Below are 20,500 nucleotides of genomic sequence, written 5' to 3'. Positions count from 1 at the left end.
ATTAGCCACTTTACAGTCCTCTGGGACCCTTCCTGCCTCCAGTGATTCCTGAAAGGTCACCACCAATGTCCTCCACAGTCTCCTCAGCTATCTCTTTTAGAACCCTGTGGTGTAGTCCATCCGGTCCAGGAGATTTATCCACCTTCAGACCTTTCAATTTCCCCATAACCTTCTCATTAGTGATGGTCACTGCACTCACCTCTGCTCCCTGATTCTCCTGGAGCTCTGGCACCCACTGGTGTCTTCCACCGTGAAGACTGATGCAAAGTAATTATACAGTTTGTCTGCCATTTCTTTGTTTCCAGCCACATTTTCCAGTGGTCTAATGTCTATTTTTGCCTCTCTCTTACCTTTTATATATTGAAAAAAACTCTTACTATTTTCCTTTATATTACTAGCTAGCCTGCACTCATATTTCATCTTCTCCCCCCTTCTAGCTTTTTTAGTTGTCTTCTGCTCGTTTTTAAAGGCTTCCCAATCCTCTGGCTTCCCTCTAATTCTCGCCACTTTGTATGCTTTTTCTTTTGCTTTTATGCTGTCCTTGACTTCGCTCATCAGCCATGGATGCCTTGTCCTCCCCTTAACATGTTTCCTCCTCCTTGGGATGGATTTCTGTTGTGTCTCCCTAATAGCCCCCAAAACTCCTGCATTGCTGTTCCACTGTCTTCCCTGATAGGCTCCTTTTCCAATCAACTCTGGCAAGCCCCCTCCCTCATGTCTTTGTAGTTACCCTTATTTAATTGTATTCCCTTACATCTGATTCCAGCTTCTCCCTCTCAAACTGCAGGGTAAATTCTGTAATGTTGCCTAAGGGTTCCTCCACCTTGAGTTCCCTAATCAAGTCTGCCTCATTACACATCACCAGATCCAGAATTGCCTGTTCCCTAGTAGGCTCTGTCACAAGCTACTCCAAAAAAACATCTCTTAGGCTTTCCACAAATTCCTTTTCTTGGGATCCATTACCAACCTGATTTTCCCAGTCCACCTGCATATTGAAGTCCCCCATGATTGTTGTAATATTGCCTTTTTTGCGTGCCTTTTCTATCTCCTGATTTATTTTCTGCCCCACATCCTGACTACTGCTAGGGGGCCTGTACATAACTCCCATCATGGTCTTTTTACTGTTGCGATTCCTCAACTCTACCCACAGAGATTCTATGCCTTCTGATTCTATATCGCTCCTTGCTATCGATTTAACTTCATTCCTTACTAACAATGAGACCCCGCCCCCTTTGCCCACCTGCCTGTCCTTTCGATAGGACACATATCCTTGTATATTTAAATCCCAGCCTCTGATCCCCTTGCAGCCACGTCTCTATGATGCCCACAACATCGTACTGGCTAATTTCAATGTGCGCAACAAGTTCATTTACCTTGTTCCGTATGCTGCGCGCATTTAGGTACAACACCCTCAATCTTGCATTGACCATCTCCCTTCTCACACTTACCACCTTTTTTGCTCTGCCTGAGGGTGATGTTCTCTTATTCTCACATTCTGGTTCCCAATCCCCTGCCATACTAGTTTAAATCCTCCCGAGTGACTCTAGCAAACCTCCCAGCCAGGATATCGGTGCCCCTCCAGTTTAGATGCAACCCGTCCTTCTTGTACAGGTTCCAACTGCCCCGGAAGAGATCCCAATGGTCCTGAAATCTGAAACCCTCCCTCCTACACCACCAGTTTAGCCATGTGTTTAGCTGCACTATCCTCCTATTTCTCACTGGCACGTGGCACAGGGAGTATTCCTAAGATTACAACCCTAGAGGTCCTGCTTTTTAGCTTGCTGCCTAAATCTCTGAACTCCTTCTGCAGGACTATGTCACTCTTCCTGCCTATGTCGTTAGTACCTCTGTGTACTACGACCTCTGGCTGGTCACCTTCCCCCCCCCCCACCTCCCACAGGATGTCCTGTGTTCGTTCAGAGACATCCTTGAACCTGGTGCCAGGGAGGCAACATACCATCCTGGAGTCTCTTTCACATCCACAGCAGCGCCTATCTGTGCTCCTTACTATAGAGTCCCCTATAACTGGGCAGCACGGTAGCACAAGTGATTATCACTGTGGCTTCACAGTGCCAGGGTCCCAGGTTCTATTCCCCGCTGGGTCACTGTCTGTGCGGAGTTTGCACGTTCTCCCCGTGTCCGCGTGGGTTTCCTCCGGGTGCTCCGGTTTCCTCCCACAGTCCAAAGACGTGCAGGTTAGGTGGATTGGCCATGCTAAATTACCCGTAGTGTCCATAAAGGTTGGGAGGGGTTATTGGGTTGCGGGGATAGGGTGGAAGTGAGGGATTAATGTGGGTCGGTGCAGACTCGATGGGCCGAATGGCCTCCTTCTGCACTGTATGTTCTATGTAATCTATGTAACTATCGCTCTCCTGTGCTTTGCCCTCCCTTTCTGAGCGACAGAGCCAGTTGTGGTACCACTGTTCTGGCTGCTGTTGTTTTCCCCTGATAGGCTACCCCCTCAACAGTATCCAAAACGGTATACCTGTTAGAGAGGGGGACAGCCACAGGGGATTGCTGCACTGACTGCCTGCCCTTTCTAGCCGTCACCCATCTGTCTGCCTGCACCACGTCTCTATAACTCCTATCTATGATGCTTTCCGCCACCTGCATGCTCCTAAGTGCATCCAACTGCTGCTCCAACCAAACCACGCAGTCTGTGAGGAGCTGCCATTGGTTACACTTGCTGCAGACGTAGTTGACCGGAACACTAAGTGTCACAGATCTGCCATATCTCACAGTTAGAGCACTGCACCCCGCTGAGTGCTTTGTGTGTCTCAGCATTGCCAGTCTAACAAACCTTTTCAAATGCCACTTCCTTCTGCATCTGAAGCTGTAACAAAATATGTTCCAAAAAATGGTACAAATTCAATGAAGATGCTAGGCTTCAAGGATGAACAGGATATACAACAGATAAAATTCATTTAGCCAGATACAACCTGTTTCACTGGGAAACACAATATTTGAGAAGGGACTATTTCTTCAAAGCAAATAAAATAAAGTGCATGGAAAGTTCAAGAGATCCTGATTGACAATAAATTGAAGCTGTCACAACAATGCTCATTGGAACTATGTAAAACAATTGGTGTTTTAAAAGGACAATATTGATCCATATTGATAGTGAATGGATTACCTTGCCTAAATAACTCTGGTAATGCAACTTTAAAATCATCCTTTAAACACCTCTTTGGCCAAACATTGGTTGCTGTTCTGGGTAAAGCAGTTCACTGATTATGCCTTTGAGAAATGTCTTGTGAGATTTTTCTTCCACGTTAAAGCTGCTATATAAATGCAAGTTATCTATGTCATGATTGAGAATGGTAAAGTCATGTACAGTGTCTGCTTTGCAGCCATGCAATGATCTCTGAAACACTTCTTCATGAGTTGCGTAGCGTTTGAGAAACAAAGTATTACAGCAGTGGATATTTGCAAGAAATACTAGAATAATGACATGGGCACAAGTGCCAAGGTCAAGCCTTCATTACACCTTTCTCACTGGTGTTGGGAATCTTTCATTTGGACCTCCAGGTCTTTTCCATGTACCGTAGGTCCACCCCACTGATTATCTGACTGTTTATACCACGACTGATATGCACATAATTAAGCTTACTTTATTCCTACTGTATATTGTAATGTTTTTCACATTGTGATTCTGTTTTGTTATTCCTGTCCAAAGTAACAGATGCCCGTTGCTAGTCAACACTTTGAACTTACTTTTATGAAGCTGTGCACCTCAATTTTTTAACCATGCCTTTTTTTCTCAGCAGCACAGGTATGTTGAGATTGCAATCAAACAGTGCAGAAGTTCTGGAATTGATTGCAAAATTCATAGCTTGAGCATTGTAGGACGTATCAGAGCAGAGGATGAGGATCTTGCTGCAAACTTCCCTTTCCTTGCTTCAGATAATGAAGAGGAGGATGATGATAAAAGCAATACTGGAAGGTACTAACATTCTGTGCTTATTGCTAATTGGAGGAAGTGATGTAAGAGGTTGCAATTATTTTAAAAACAACTCTTCTGAAATTGTTTAATGGCACATAATTCTTTTTTGAGTATCTAATCTTGAAGACCCTCCAATGTAGCAATGATATTTTTTCCAAAAATATACTTTACTTTTAAAATTTGTAAAAGTACATTGTAAAACATGTTAAATTACATAAAGTGCAAAAAAATTGACTTCTCTCCATAAGCATGTTCCACCCTGAGGTCCCTCAATAAAATTGCAATGCTCTTGATATTTACAATATATATTCCATGTCAGGCATACAGTGATGGCAAAACATTTACAATTCAAAATTCTGGGATGTGCAATAGGATTCAACTTTTCTCCATGCAGCAGGTTCCTCTCAGATGTCTCAATGTAATTTCAATACTCTTAATAGTCATAATGTATATTCCATGTCCGCTAAACAGCCTGAATTAAACCAGCAGCTTCGTAATGGTGGAAAGAGACAGGCTAACTCTTATGACCCAAGTGGGAATCGAACCTGGGACCCTGGTGCTGTGAAGCTACAATGCAGGGGCTGTTTAGCACAGGGCTAAATCGCTGGCTTTGAAAGCAGACCAAGGCAGGCCAGCAGCACGGTTCAATTCCCGTAACAGCCTCCCCGAACAGGCGCCGGAATGTGGCGACTAGGGGCTTTTCACAGTAACTTCATTTGAAGCATACTTGTGACAATAAGCGATTTTCATTCAAAACTGAAACTAAAAACCTGCAAAACTAAACTGCAAAATGGCTGACCTGAGCTCAGCCCCACCCACTCTCTGACCTCACTGTTTTCTTAAAGGTACACTGCTTAAACATCCATGTCTTTAAAAAGTACTCTTGCATGACAATTGCAATTACTTCCTGTCACACTTTAGACATTGTTCTTTAGTTTTTTAATAATTCAAGGAGTGTGAGTGTCACTGGCAAGACCACTATTTATTATCCATCACTAATTGCCCTTTAGAAGGCAATCCTCAGATTTGAAGTGAGCAAAGCCATATGAGGTCTCTCCATAATATTAAATTCATTACATGGAGCTTGCTAAACATTGAGGACTCATTTTGTTAACCTATCTTTCCATTATGAAAGTTTCTGCATTTATGCTCAAGGGTGATAGGCAGTGATGCATTGTACACCTTCCTTGGGATGTCCTACATGCTCTCATATTGAACTGCTTTTAAATTTTGATTCTGAGTTTACAAGGCCTCCCACAACATAGTTGCTCAGTTTTATTTTAGATCAGTTCATACTAATTTTGATCTTAAAAAACTCAGCCTTCAATATTTTAAATGTTTTATTTATAAGAATATATTTCTACTATTTTTGTGTCTGTTGGTGTCCCATATGAAAGCTGGCACCTTTGGCAATGCAGCACTTTCTCAGTACTACACTGAAGTGCAAACATGGATTTATATGCTCAAGTCCCTGCCAGGTGAATTGCACCCAAAACCTTCTGACTCGAATCAAGTTGACATACAACTAACAGGTTATATGTGTCATAGAACTAATTAGAATTGAGAAAAGCTTTGTGCTATGACAATTTAAGTTTCATTGAAATATGTATTAAAATCCTGAGGTGAAACACAAAAATGTTATTCTTGTATGATGTAACTTTGGAATTTTTTTCTTTCTTCCCAAGCCTTGTCAGGAAAAAAGCATCTGGCATAGAATCTGCGGCTACTATTAGAACAAAAGTGTTTGTCTGGGGCCTAAATGACAAAGACCAGCTGGGAGGACTGAAAGGTTCAAAGGTATAATTGCTGTTATTGTGGTATTTTTGTTGTCTTAATATTAGCTTCTGTTCATGCAGCTTGAATCCGATAATTAGCCTTGCACATCACATACACATTCAAAATTGTGTTCTCTGTAATAAAGCTGATAGTCCTTAATTACTTTTTGCCCATTATGGTATATGGTCCATTATGTAATTCTTGACCATGGAGGAAAGCATGGGCGGCACAGTAACACGGTGGTTAGCACTGCGTCAGGGACCTGGGTTCGATTCCCGGCTTGGGTAACTGTCTGTGCAAGTCTGCACGTTCTTGTTAGGTGAATTGGACATTGAGTTCTCCCTCAGTGCACCCGAACAGGTGCCGGAGTGCGACGACTAGGGGATTTTCATATTAACCTTATTGCAGTAAGCCTACTTGTGACACTAATAAAAATTATTATTATTATTATAAGATGGATCAGGTTTAAATCTTCGAACTGTGGCAGTTGACAAAGTTATTATAAGTGGTCTCCACTCCATGTGTGAAAAATCTGTTTTGAGATTTAAAAGCAGACCATAAAATAATTTTCCTGTTGCTTACTCATTGGTCCACTTTACCACATATTTGACAAAACTGACGACTCTTTTGCTTTCACCTTCAGATAAAGATCCCCTCGTTTTCTGAGACATTGTCAGCTTTAAATGTTGTCCAGGTGGCTGGTGGTTCCAAAAGCCTTTTTGCAGGTAATGTGACGTTCATTTTGGATGAAGTCTTGTACGAAGTAATATGATCGCTTTTCATGTCGCAGAGGTGCACAAATTTGTTTCACTTTTAATGTTGACGAGAACAGGGATATTAAATACAAACACAAAGGGCTGGATTCTCCGCTGTCGGGATTCTCCATTGTGCTGACAGACCGGGCATTTCCCGACGACGTGGGGCTGCCCACAATAGGAAACCCCATTGGCCGGCTGGGGAGACAAAGAATTCCGGGGGCGACGGGATGGAGAATCCAGCCCAAACTATTTTAGATGCTGGGATTCTTAAATAAAATCCGAAAATGCAGGCAATATTGAGCAGATCAGACAGACCCGTGGAGAGAGAAACAAGAGTTAATGTTTCAGGCCAATAACCTTTCAGCAGAACTGGATGTCAGGAATGCCAATCCTGGAAAAGAGAATATTTTTCTTACTTCAGGCACTAATTTCCAACATTGAGTACTCGGGTACTTTATATGGCCACCTGTATGTCAAATTTATCTCTATTCTAGCCCAAGCGATGTGAGTTATTCTGAAGCATTGCTACAGCAGTGTGTCTTTTTGAGTCACCAGCGTCAGTCATCCTGCTGCTGTATCTGAGTGAGTGAATTTGTTGTGCCTAACAGGGACTATTTTTGAACTGTTCTCAACACTGCTCCCCTTGGAAACTGCGCTTTCTTAACTTGCTTTGCTTGGGAGCTTAATAGTGGGAAGAGATGTTTCGTTCAGTAGTCTGAATTGGGTTAAAATGTCATTCATAGAAATGAAAGAACAACTATAGCATAGACCCGGCAACGAGGGGCCAAATTACCTACTCTTACTCTTAATTCCAATGTTCTTACTATATTTGATGAAATAAAGTGACAATTACTTTCCGATAGTTTAGCTCATTGCTATTTCGTTCAAATCTCTTTGCATATGAACTTGTAATTTTATTTTGAATTTTAGATTTTTAAGAACTCTAAATGATAAATTGTCTCTTAATTCAACTAATTTCCATTTGTAATATTCATTTGTGCTGACATCCCTATTGATGCGATTTGTAGACATCTGTGCCAGTATTTGTCTGATAATCTCTTGGAGATGAGTGCCTTCAGGCAGATTTCAGAAAGCATCAATTATTGTGAAGGTTTAACTAATGACTTGGAAACAGGCTATCAAAAGTCATGCTTCGTTAACCCAGTTGCCTGACCTATTCAGTTCGATGAATGGCGTTATCATTGTTCTTTGCGGATGAATTGACCAATATATCCTTTTCCTTCTTGTGATGCAGTAATCCTGAGAACAATTATGTCATGGAGATTCCCATCTTTTCTTTTCCAGGTTCTGCTGTAATGAGCATTCAGTGTTGAATCTGAGTGAATTAGAAACATTGAGCTTACTTTCTTTTTTTTTTTCTAACACTTCTTTAGAGTAACCTCCATTCCTCTCTACCTTCTCTTTTATTTTTTTCTGACATAACTTGGATGGATTCTATTTAAACTTCCTTTCAAAAGAGTCAAACTATGCTTTAAGAGAATGGCTTTGATGAGAAGTCTGATATGACTCCAAAGTGATGCTAACATATATTATCATCACACTTTTCTTCTTGAATGTATTGACTCTTGTATTCTATGATTCTGTAGCTTCTTGGCATCTTAATTTGATGGTAGTTCCTCCCTTGTAAACTTTCATAGTGAATGTGGCTGACTCCTTGACTACAGGGAAGGGGGAAAAAGATCGCAACTGAGCTCGATTACATCGTTAACATGACATTGATGACACAATTTTTAGCAAGTATCATATATTCTATTTAGTAACAGGAACAATTGATGACTCAAGCATTGCAGGCAGTGTTGATGTTTCTATCATTGTCTCCATTAGTTCAACTGACTTGCTGTGTACCATGGATCAAACATGGGAATTCCTGCTCTGTATGGTTAAGTATCACAATGGACGATGTGTTTTCTCAGGAGAGCAAAACTGCAAAAGGATAGTTCCCGTGTATTCCTCTACTGTCTCCTTAATTTGTGGATTTTTCAAAAAGATTTTCTCGTGATGTGAGCCTCACTGGCTAGGCCAGCATTTATTGCTTATCCTTCATTGTCCTTAAGAAGGTGGTGTTGAACCACCTTCTGAAACCACTGAAGGGAGTTCCAGATTTTGGCCCAGCAATGTAAAGGCGCAGCAATATAATTCCAAGTCAGATGGTGCGTTCCCCTTTTGAGAGGAACTTGCAAGTGGTGATATTCCCATGTCTTTCCAGGTGGTAGAAATTGCAGGTTTGGAAGGTGCCATCACAGGAGCTTTGGTGAATTTCTGCAGTGCCTCTTGTAGTTGGTACAAACTGCTGCTACTATGCGTCAGTGGTAGAGGGGTGAATCTTTAAGGAGATGGATGGGGTGCCAGTCAAGTGGGTACTGGGTGATGCAGTTGGAGTTGTTCTCATCCAGGCAAGTGAAGAGTATTCTATCACACTCCTGACTTGTGCCTTGTAGATGGTGAACACACTTTGAGGAGTCAGGAGGTGAGTTACTCATACCAGAATCCTAGCCTCTGACCTGCTCTTGCAGCCACAGTATTTATATGGCTGTTCAATTTCTGGTCAGTGGGAACCACCAGGATGTTGACGATGGATTTGATAATGGTAATGCCATTGAATGTCAATGGGAGATGGTTAGATTTTCTCTTGTTGAAGGTGGTTCTTGCCTGACACCTGTGTGGTGCGCATGTTACTAGCCCAGTAGAGATGGTAGAACGTGAAAGCAGCAGCATGATTTATAAGGCGTATTCTGCTCTTGGAAATTGAGTCACAATAATTTCCTCTCAGTATAGACTTGTTTGAAATATTCCTAAAGTTTATAGTGCTTCTGACAAAGCAAAAAATGTATGCTTGTGGGTCACCTTTTGAGTTTTACATTGCAGTTACTGTTGAGGGAAAAGTCTATGCCTGTGGAGAAGCTACAAATGGAAGACTTGGGCTTGGAATATCCAGTGGGACAATCCCCATCCCCCGACAGATCTCTGCTCTCAGTAACTATGTTGTGAAGAAAGTAGCTGTGCATTCAGGTATGTAGTTGAATTTATTTTTAAAGCATTGTGCTGCAACTTATTAAAATATATTTGCTATATATTTCACATTGCTTTGCAGGTGGACGACATGCAATGGCTTTAACTGTCGATGGAAAGGTGTTTTCCTGGGGTGAAGGAGATGATGGAAAGCTTGGACACTTCAGCAGAATGTAAAGATAAACTTTTTTCCCCGCACACATTTTGTTCTGTTAAATTAACTTCTATATTGTCAAGGCTAGAATTTTAAGGTTGATTTTTTTTCAGGCTTCCTAATAGCTTTCCTGTATTTACATCGGAAAAATTAACAAGGTTTCTTTAAAAGTTCCTTTTTTTTCTTATGTTACTTTTCCTTCCCCAATCATGTCTTGCATTCCCTGGTTAAGGAGATTTCCTGCACTCTTTTTCTTGTCTTTGTTAAAGCTGTTTTTCTGCCCATTTCTCCATTGTACTTGGTTGTTGCTCCAGAATTCTGATAGCGTTTTCTTTCCGTTATATGCCTCTTCTGGCAAGTTTTTCTTTGCTCCCTGTTCAAAGTTACTAGACTTGAAGTATGCCCTTTCCCTGATGACAATTGACTATAGAAGCTAGTGTTAAGAGAGTTGAATTTAAAAAAATTAGAACATGCATTATCTTTAGATTGTTGTACTTCTGAGAATGAATTTATATTGCAACTGCGGGGAACTTTACTTCCCGCCAGCGATAAGTGAGTGGTGCTAATGCAGTCTAAATCTAGAGTCGTCACTCAAACTAACAACAGAGCAAATCAGTTTTAAACTTTACACCACATTTGTGTGTGTGTGTGAAGCTGAAGCTTCTTTACACCATTGCTAAATTGATAGTATGATTGCAGCATGTATTGTATAGTGCATAGTATCTGTAGTATACATGGCATTAGTTTTATGATTTTAAAAAATCAGAAATTACATATTGCTTAAAAGTATTAATATGCTTAGGGTTTTCACAGGACTTGCATAACAAGAATGTTCATTTTCTTTTTTAAAAAAAACATATTCAGGAATTGTGATAAACCAAGACTGATTGAGGCGTTGAAAACCAAGCGTATTCGAGATATTGCGTGTGGAAGTTCTCACAGTGCTGCCATCACCTCCAGTGGGGAACTGTACTCATGGGGTCTTGGCGAGTATGGCAGACTTGGACATGGGGACAACACAACACAGCTGAGGCCAAAATTGGTACTTGTACTAGTTTGTGAATTACATCGGCAATGATTTTTTTTGTTTTCTTTTAGGAAGCTCAAGCAGATGATTACTGTTACGTTTTTTTATTCTTTCAAGGGATGTGGACTCTGCTGACTGGGCCAGCACGTATTGCCCATCCCCAATTGCCCTCAGGAAGGTGGTGGTGAGCTTCAGCCTTGAACCACTATATTCAGCACTGTTACAACGGAGTGGCTTGCTCAGCCATTTCAGAGGGCAGTGATGTGGGTCTAGAGTCACATGTAGGCTAGACCAGGTAAAGGTGGCAGATTTCTACTCTCTGGTTGGGAAAACAGAGTGATCACGGCCACACTTTTGAGTTAACTGAAAACATCCTTCTCCAAGTTAGAACACCAAGTGACCAACACCTGATTCATCTGTTTTTCTCCACCTCGGTTGGCTAACCTCCTAGATATTTTTGCCGTTTTCTATTTCGGTAACATTTTATTTTCTTCAGAGTAGCTGCAATAGCCTTACATTGTGGTCCTAATACTGTTCTAAGGTTGGTCTTAAAAATGTATCATTTTCACTTTGCAGGTGAAAGTTCTCCTGGGGCATAGAGTCATCCAGGTAGCTTGTGGAAGTCGAGATGCACAGACATTAGCACTAACTGATGAAGGTAGGGAAGACCGCTATTTAAATCTACAAAATCTTCCATTGCCTGCAGTGCACCATGTATATTTGTATATTATTCTGCAGGACTGGTATTTTCGTGGGGAGATGGTGACTTTGGAAAATTGGGACGTGGAGGAAGTGAAGGTTGCAATGTTCCACAAAACATTGAAAGACTAAATGGCCAAGGGGTTTGCCAGATTGAGTGTGGTGCCCAGTTCTCTTTGGCGCTTACAAAACCTGGTGTGGTATGGACTTGGTAAGTTTAAAAAAAACATAGGACAAATATTTATTGTCATTATGTGGACACATTGGCTCAGATCCTCTGATGCCACCATTGCACATCAGAACTCCACAGAAAGTACTCGTGTACTCAAATGGACAGACTCACGTGGGAATTTTAAACTTCTGGGAGGCAGAGATATGCTGCTCTGAGCATCCATGGATGTCTCCAACGTTTTCAAAGCATTTGTCCCTCCTATTTTGGACTTGGGCTAGATGCTGCCCTCTTGTACAGAAATGTACTCCAGGATATTTAATCCAGAATATTTATACCTGTAAATTATAGGTGTGGGACATGGGTGGGAAGGGATTTACATTAGAAGCTGAATCGGGAAGACTTTTTTTCTCATACAGTCAAAAGTCAACTTGTCTAGAACATTCTTCAGGAGAGGATTGTATGATCATACTATTAATGCAATTACATGTTTTCCATTGTTTAACTTTTCCTGTACACAGGGGTAAAGGTGACTACTTCAGACTAGGTCATGGAACTGATGTTCATGTTCGGAAGCCACAGGTAGTGGAAGGTCTCCGTGGGAAGAAGATTATTCACGTGGCTGTAGGTGCATTGCACTGTCTTGCTGTCTCTGACACAGGACAAGTAAGTGACTATATTTGTTTAACAAGTGGGTACTTGCTGCAAACATAGTTCAAACTTGTGCAAGATATGGGGAAAAATATTACATTGGTGATTTTACAAACACAAATCTGTAGAAATTCTCTCATCCCTTCAAGTTTTTAAATCATAAATATTAAGGTGACATGTTTATTTTCTTGTCATTTTTAATTACCATTTTTCACAGTATAAAATGGAAGTTGAAAGTCATTTCATGAAATATTTCAGCACATTTATTTATTCTGATGCTTTCACAATTAATTCCACTAATGTTCAAGTTATACATTCAGGATTAATAACTTAGTGTTTTCAGTCTTTCTGTTCAGAATAATATAGGACAGTGCATTTCATGGCATGTCCAGTGTGACATTCCAAATTCTTTGGTTTAAAACCAATCTTTTCTCTCTCTCTTTTCTCTCCCTACCCACTGTGTCATTTCTAGGTTTATGCTTGGGGTGATAATGACCATGGCCAGCAAGGAAATGGAACCACAACAGTAAATAGGAAACCTACTCTCGTACAGGGTCTGGAAGGACAGAAAATCACCCGTGTTGCCTGTGGTTCTTCGCACAGTGTAGCATGGACAACAGTGGATGTGGCAACACCATCTGTGCATGAACCAGTCCTATTCCAGACTGCAAGGGACCCTTTGGGCGCTTCGTACTTGGGTAACTTATTAATTGTGGTTTGATAACCATTTGATTTTTTTTTTTTTTTAATTGTGAAAGATTTTTGAATGCCAAGACTGGTGTACAATTTAATCAGAGAAGTGGGTATATACTCCCAAGCGTAAATACAATATATAGAGTTTTTAAGTGTATTTCTCTATTTTGATTTATAATCTGGAATAATCTATTTTTGGGTTCCTGTTATTTAGGTAATGAGCTCTCCTATCCCATTCCGGTGACATAAATGTAAGACTTGTGATTTGGCCAATTTCATGTTTTATTTAAGAAATATTTTCTTTAAAAGCATTTTATTCATTGCTTGTGATCTTGAATTGTCCCTTCCTATTCACCTAAAGGAAGAATTTTTGTTTAGGGGTACATGATAACCCCCTGTCATTTTTAATTTCATTCACTTATTTCTTTATAGGTGTTCAGTCAGACCTGGACTCCACCACCATTAGCAACAAAATTAGTGGCTCAAGTAGTTCAAAACCCAATCGACCCTCCCTGGCGAAGATTCTACTTTCTTTGGATGGGAGCCACGCCAAGCAGCAGGCGTTGTCCCATGTGTTGTCAGCACTGCAGATCATGTATTCCAGGTAAGAGCTCACAGCTGAATGCTATTGCCCAAGGATGACATTTCTGGGTCTTAAATAAATTACCAGAGATTCCTAGTTTTGTATTCATGATAGTGAGGTGGATAAGAACAAAGAAATTTACAACACAGGAACAGGCCCTTCGGCCCTCCCAGCCTGCGCCGATCCAGATCCTTTATCTAAACCTGTCTTCTATTTTCCAAGGATCTACTTCCCTCTGTTCCCCGCCCGTTAATATACCTGTCTAGATGCATCTTAAATGATGCTATCGTGCTCGCCTCTACCACCTCCGCTGGCAAGGTGTTCCAAGCACCCACCACCCTCTGCGTAAAAAAACTTTCCACGCACATCTCTCTTAAACTTTCCCCCTCTCACCTTGAAATCGTACCCCTTGTAGTTGACACCCCCACTCTTGGAAAAAGCTTGTTGCTATCCACCCTGTCCATACCTCTCATAATTTTGTAGACCTCAATCGCTGGTATTCCTTTCTCTGACACCTGTGGCACCTGACCAAATCACAGAATAGCGGACATGATTTTCACTGCTTGGCAACTTCAAGAGAAATGCCAGGAGCAACATCAAGCACTTTACATGGTCTTCATCGATCTCGACCAAGGCTTTTGACTCAGACAGTCGTGAAGTGCTATGGAAAGCCCTGTCAAAGGCCGGCGGTCCAGAGAAATTCATCAACATTCTCCAACTCCTCCACAACAAGGTATCAGCGACAGTCCTCACCGACGGATATAAGGCAGAAACCTTTGAGGTCAAGACTGGAATCAAGCAAGGATGTGCCATCACCCCCACCCTTTTCTCCATCTTCATCGCCACCATCCTTCACCTTGTCAAGAGCAAGCTTCCCAGTGGAGTAAACGTGGCTACAGGATGGATGGAAACCTTTATAACCTCAATCAGTTGAAATCCAACAAGAAAACAACACTAACATAGCTCGTGGAACTACAATATGCGGATAACATCACCATCTCCATTCTCTCGGAAGAGAAGCTCCTTGAAGGAGCCAAGAGCACCAGCATCGCGGCCATGATCACCCGAAATCAGAGTCCCGACTGCCGAAAGCGAATCTTATTTGCCCAACTCAAGGAAGGCTTCCGAACAAGAGAGAAACAAAGGAAGCACTTCAAAGGCAGTTTGAAGGCTTACCTCAAGAAATGCAATGTAGACACCAACGCCTTGCTCAGGAGAGATCTACTTGGAGAAACCTCTTGATTGAAGAGACACAATTCGTCGAGGACAAGCAACGACAAGAGGAGGCCTGGAAAAGGTGTCAGAGAAAGGGATACCAGCGATCTAGAGTCCAAGGACTAATCCCACCTCCCGGAATCCATGCCATGTGTGCGGTCAAAGATGCGGCTCTAGGATCAGGCTCACCAGCCAATCCCACCCACAGAATCCATAGCCTGTACCATGGGAGTTTCTTAGGTGGACAATCATATTCGTTAGTGAGTGATCACTAAAGAAGGAGGAGTAAGGTCCACAATCTGACAACTCTTGTATCCTAATTTCTATAAGCAAATAAATAACTCCAATTAAAATAAAGTGGTGTTGGGCAAAATGTTTTGTTTCGGTATGTAGCAATAGAGAGTGAACAGAACTCAGTGATGGTAATAAAAACAGAAAATGCTAGAAAGACCCAGCAGGTCTGGCAGCCTCTGTGGAGCGAGAAACAGGGTAAAGTTTTCAGTCTACATGAAATGTAGAAATGTGATTATTGTATAGTTGGAGATGGGAATGCAGAAGGTGAAGCAGAATAGAAGGTCAAGAATAGGTGGGAACTCAGGAGAAATTGACAAAGATTCATGGATGTACGACCAAAGGGAGTGGTAAGGAAGGTGCTAGCAGAATGTGTTCATGGCAGAATAAGAGTCAACGCTCTGTGAAAGCCAAGTTACAGAAGGCCCTGTGGAGGAGAGGGTTGGGAGAAAAATATCAAAAAGGAGAGCGTTCCTGGTCTGAAGTTGTTCGGCTGTAAAGTGCCTAATCAGAAGATAACGTGCTGTTTGTTGAGTTTTCGTTGGGCTTCACTGGAACATTGCAGCAGGTCGAGGATGGACATCTGAGCATGAGAACAAGATGATGAGCTAAAATGGCAAGTGACAGGAAGGTCAGCGTCATGCTTGCAGACTCAGTGAAGGTGTTCTGCAAAGCAGTCACCCAGTCTGCGGTTAGTTTCGCCAGTGTAGAAGAGATCATGTTGTGAACACCAAATACAGTCGACCAAATTGAAGGAGGTGCAATTGAGACTTGACTTCGCCAGAAACGAGTGTTTGGGGCCTTGGATGGTGAGGAGCGTGTTGGGGCAGGTGTTGCACTTTTTGCGATTACACGGGAAAGTGCTGTGGGAAGGGGATGCCGTTTTGGGGTTGATGGAGAAATGGACCAGAGTGTGTCCACTTGTGGAGGGAGCGGTCCCTGCAGAATGCTGACCAGGGGGTGGGGTGGACGTTGAGGGGAAGACATTTCATGGTGGCGTTATGTTGTTGTTGGCAGAAACGGCAGAGGATGATCCTTTGAATGTCAAGGCTGGTGGGGTGAAAAGTGAGAATCAGGGGAACCCTATCATGGTTCTGGGAGGTAAGAGAAGGGTGAGAATAGAGGTGTGGGAGATAGATCGGACACCATTGAGGGCCCTGTCAATCACAGTGTGGGGGAAATCTCCGTTCAGGAAAAAGGAAGACCTGTCAGAAGTGCCGTCTTGGAAGTTAGCATCATCGGAACAGATGAGACGGAGGCAGAGAAACTGGGAGAATGGGATGGAGTCCTTAAAGGAAGCGGTGTGTGAGGAGCTATAGTTGAGGTAGCTGTGGGAGTTGGTGGACTTGTAATGAATATTGGTGGACAGTCTATCGCCAGAAGTGGAGACTGAGATGTCAGGGAAGTGTCGGTGATGAACTATGTGAAGGTGAGAGAGGGATGGAAATTGGAAGCAAAGTCGCTTGAACTTTTCCAGGTCCCAACGAGAGCGTGAAGTGGCACAGATATAGTCTTCGATGTACCGGAAGAAGTGTCGTGGGAGGGGTCTGATTAGGACTGGAATAAGGAATGTTCCACATACCCCACAAAATGACAGGTGTAACTGGGACCCAAGAGGGTACCCATAGCCACACACCTTCTTTGGAGGAAGTGAGGTAAGTTAAAGGAGAAATTGCTCAGTGAGAGAACAAGTTTAGCCAGGCAGAGAAGCGTTGTGGTGGATGCCGATTGTTCAGGTCTCTGTTCAAGGAAGAAGCAGCGAGCACTAAGGCCCTCCTGGTGGGGGATGGCGCTGTAGAGGGTTTGGGAACCCATAGTGAAGAGGAGGCGACTGGAGCCAGGAAACTGTTGATGTAACATAGTGATGTGACTTAGGGCATCCGAGGAATCACAAATGTAACACAGGTAACCAACAATCGCTGTCGAGTGACCCAGCAGCCCATAACTCACCCATACCCAACATCACAGCTTCCGAAGTCAGATCGGCCTTCCTGAAAGTGAACCCTCGGAAGGCGGCGGGCCCGGATGGGATCCCTGGTCGTGCACTCAGTCTGCGCGGACCAGCTGGCAGAGGTATTCGCAGACATCTTTACCCTGTCCCTACTCCACTCCGAGGTCCCCACCTGCTTCAAGAAGACCACCATTATACCGGTGCCAAAGAAGAACCAGGCAACGTGCCTCAATGACTACCGTCCGGTGGCCCTGACTTCAGTCGTAACAAAGTGCTTCAAGAGGTTGATCATGAAGCACATCATCTCCATACTCACAAAACACCTTGATCCACTGCAATTCGCATACCGTCGCAACCGGTCCATAGCAGTCGCCATTTCCCTGGCCCTACAGTCATCCCTAGAGCATCTCGACAACAAGGACTCCTACATCAGACTCCTATTTATTGACTACAGCTCTACCTTCAACACCATAATCCCAGCCAAGCTCATGTCAAAGCTCCAAAACCTAGGATTTGGCTCCCCACTCTGCAACTGGATCCTCGATTTTCTGACCAACAGACCACAATCAGTAAGAATGAACAACAACACCTCCTCCACAATAGTCCTCAATACCGGGGCCCCGCAAGGCTGCGTACTTAGTCCCCTACTCTACTCCCTGTACACACGACTGCGTGGCAAAATTTGGTTCGAACTCCATCTACAAGTTTGCTGACGATACAACCATAGTGGGCCGGACCTCGAATAACGACGAGTCAGAATACAGGAGGGAGATCGAGAACCTAGTGGAGTGGTGCAGCGATAACAATCTCTCCCTCAATGCCAGCAAAACTAAAGAGCTGGTCATTGACTTCAGGAAGCAAAGTACTGTACACACCCCTGACAGCATCAACGGGGCCGAGGTGGAGATGGTTAGCAGTTTCAAATTCCTAGGGGTGCACATCTCCAAAAATCTGTCCTGGTCCACCCACGTCGACACTACCACCAAGAAGGCACAGCAGCGCCTATACTTCCTCAGGAAACTAAGGAAATTTGGCATGTCCACATTAACCCTGACCAACCTTTACAGATGTACCATAGAAAGCATCCTGTCTGGCTGCATCACAGCCTGGTATGGCAACTGCTCGGCCCAGGACCACAAGAAACTTCAGAGAGTCGTGAACACCACCCAGTCCATCACACGAACCTGCCTCCCATCCATTGACTCCATCTACACATCCCGCTGCCTGGGGAAAGCGGGCAGCATAATCAAAGACCCCTCCCACCCGTCTTACTCACTCTTCCAACTTCTTCCATCGGGCAGGAGATACAGAAGTCTGAGAACACGCATGGGCAGACTCAAAAACAGCTTCTTCCCCGCTGTTACCAGACTCTTAAACGACCCTCTTATGGACTGACCTCATTAACACTGCACCCCTGTATGCTTCATCCGATGCCGGTGCTTATGTGGTTACATTGTGTACCATGTGTTGCCCTATTATGTATTTTCTTTTATTCCCTTTTCTTCCCATGCACTTAATGATCTGTTGAGCTGCTCGCAGAAAAATACTTTTCACTGTACCTCGGTACACGTGACAATAAACAAATCCAATCCTATGTAGGTGGGAAGAGATAGATAGAAAAAAATGATGGGATGGGAACAGGCTGAAATAATGGGTTTGCCAGTACATTCCTGTTTGTGGATTTTGGGAAGCAGAAAGAATCTGGCTGAGTAGGTTTGGGAGATAATGAGGTTGGAGGCTTAATAGGGAAGATCTCTAGAAGAGGTGAAGTCAATGACAATTCTGGAAAGATTGGTTTGATGCTCGGTGGTGGGATCATGGTCGAGGGGTAAATAGGAGGACGTCTCTGAGAGTTGCCGCTCAATAATTGCAGTATCACTCCCCAGACAATCAGAAATGTAATGACTTCATTGGCCTCTGGGCGTCCTGGATCTCAATTGGAAAATTTATGTTTAAGAATGTTGTTACTGTCAGAGTAACTAGTAACCTTAGTTATTGGACTGTTGCCAGTAAATCTCTGGCATATGTACTGTTATTTCTGTTAATTTGCTGAATAAGTGAAGAAGTTTGAATTAATCGCAATAGCAAATGCATTGAAATCCCATGCCCTTCAGCAGAAATCTTTGGCTATATCATTGACGGAAAGCAAATTTTCAACCGTGTAATAATTAATAGAACTATCCGTTGTGAGTAACATAGCAAGGCCTGTCAGCACCTGAAATCAAAATAAGGGCCTCTGATAGCTGTGACTCATCACAGAATAGTCCATAAAACATTGTTCTGAAATAGGATCACTTTCTTTTCTCTTTTCGGTAGCCACCGACCATATTCTCTGTGACTGCCACCATGGTGCATTCTCCTTTAGTTCTGCTCTTCTCAACCTCTTTGCAACGTTTGTCATGGTCAGCCACCCCATCTTACTCCACAGCCTCCTCTGTGGCTCACCTCTGTGTGATTATCCAATATTGGGTCTACTCCTTGTCCAGTGTGGTTCGGGCTTCTCCCAGCTACATGGTCACGCTGGTATAAACCAAGGTTGCATTCTAGGTGTTCTCTCTTTTTTCCATTGTTCAAAAATGCCCCCCTCTGCTCCAGCTGTAGGCTCATTCTGAAGTTTTTAAAAAAGTTTGTTTATTAAAGTTTTACATAATAAATAACCAAATAAAACACACGAATGCAAAAATTATAAAAACAAAAAAAATTTACTCAAACACTATATCAAAAATCCTTAACAGCTGACAGTGTCTAGATCCTTAAAAAGGAAATAAATGGTTGCTATCTCAGGTAGAACCTCTACACTGAACCCCTGATGGTGAATTTAATTCTCTCAAGTGTAAGAAGGACATTAAGTCCCCCAACCAGATGGGCGCCAGGTGGACCTCAAACCAAGCAATATCCGCCTCTGGATTATCAGTGAGGCAAAGGCGACAACATTCGGCTTTACCCCAGAGTGGACTGCTGGTGAATTCAAAACTCTAAATTTGCGTACCAGCAGACATGGGATTAATTCCAAACGGAACATCTCTGACATGGTGCTAAAAAAGGAATCCCATAAGCTGGTGAGTTTGGGGCAGGACCAAAACATATGCATATGGTTAGCTGGGGCAAGCAAACAGCGATCCCATCTGTCCTCAACGTTTGGTAAAACCCACTCATCCTTGCCTTTGTCAAGTGCGTCCTATGCAGCACCTTGAACTAAATTAGGCTCAACTGGGCACTTGAGGAGGTGGAGTTAATCTAGTACAGAGCCTCATTCCAAACCTCGCTAGTAAGTAGCGGATCTAGCTCGCTCTCCCATTTCCCCCTTACTCCGCTCAATGTGGAGGGATTAGACGAGAGGGTATGGCAATACATGTCTGGGGTAGACCCCTTACCAGGCCGAGCCAAGAAGAACAGATTATTCAGCAAGGAAGAAGGCGGAGCCAGAGGAAAGGAAGGGTGAGCCGTATAAGAGAAATCGCGAATTTGAAAATAACGGAAAAGGCTAAAGTTGGGTAGCTGAAATTTGTCCGGCAACTCTCTTAAACTGGTAGACCTCCCTTCCATGAACTGGTCGGCGC

General features: G+C 43.0%; 1 protein-coding gene across 13 annotated transcripts in view; it reads left to right on the top strand.

Annotated features, from left to right (window-relative positions):
- herc2 (HECT and RLD domain containing E3 ubiquitin protein ligase 2) overlaps nt 1-20,500 on the top strand; it is a 344,572-nt gene that overhangs the window by 219,124 nt on the left and 104,948 nt on the right. For 11 of the 13 annotated variants that reach the window (XM_072477237.1, XM_072477227.1, XM_072477236.1 and 8 more), the window contains 11 exons: nt 3,765-3,943; nt 5,629-5,740; nt 6,363-6,444; nt 9,364-9,507; nt 9,590-9,680; nt 10,526-10,703; nt 11,265-11,346; nt 11,427-11,598; nt 12,078-12,222; nt 12,680-12,905; nt 13,333-13,504. In XM_072477237.1, coding sequence (XP_072333338.1) covers nt 3,765-3,943; nt 5,629-5,740; nt 6,363-6,444; nt 9,364-9,507; nt 9,590-9,680; nt 10,526-10,703; nt 11,265-11,346; nt 11,427-11,598; nt 12,078-12,222; nt 12,680-12,905; nt 13,333-13,504 — 1,583 coding nt within the window. The remainder of the gene's footprint in view (nt 1-3,764; nt 3,944-5,628; nt 5,741-6,362; nt 6,445-9,363; nt 9,508-9,589; nt 9,681-10,525; nt 10,704-11,264; nt 11,347-11,426; nt 11,599-12,077; nt 12,223-12,679; nt 12,906-13,332; nt 13,505-20,500) is intronic. The other 2 variants (XM_072477231.1, XM_072477226.1) reach the window with 1 other exon arrangement.

This window comes from Scyliorhinus torazame, chromosome 15 (genome assembly GCF_047496885.1).
Source record: "Scyliorhinus torazame isolate Kashiwa2021f chromosome 15, sScyTor2.1, whole genome shotgun sequence".
Lineage (NCBI taxonomy): Eukaryota > Metazoa > Chordata > Chondrichthyes > Carcharhiniformes > Scyliorhinidae > Scyliorhinus > Scyliorhinus torazame.
This window is presented reverse-complemented; position numbering and strand designations above follow the sequence as displayed.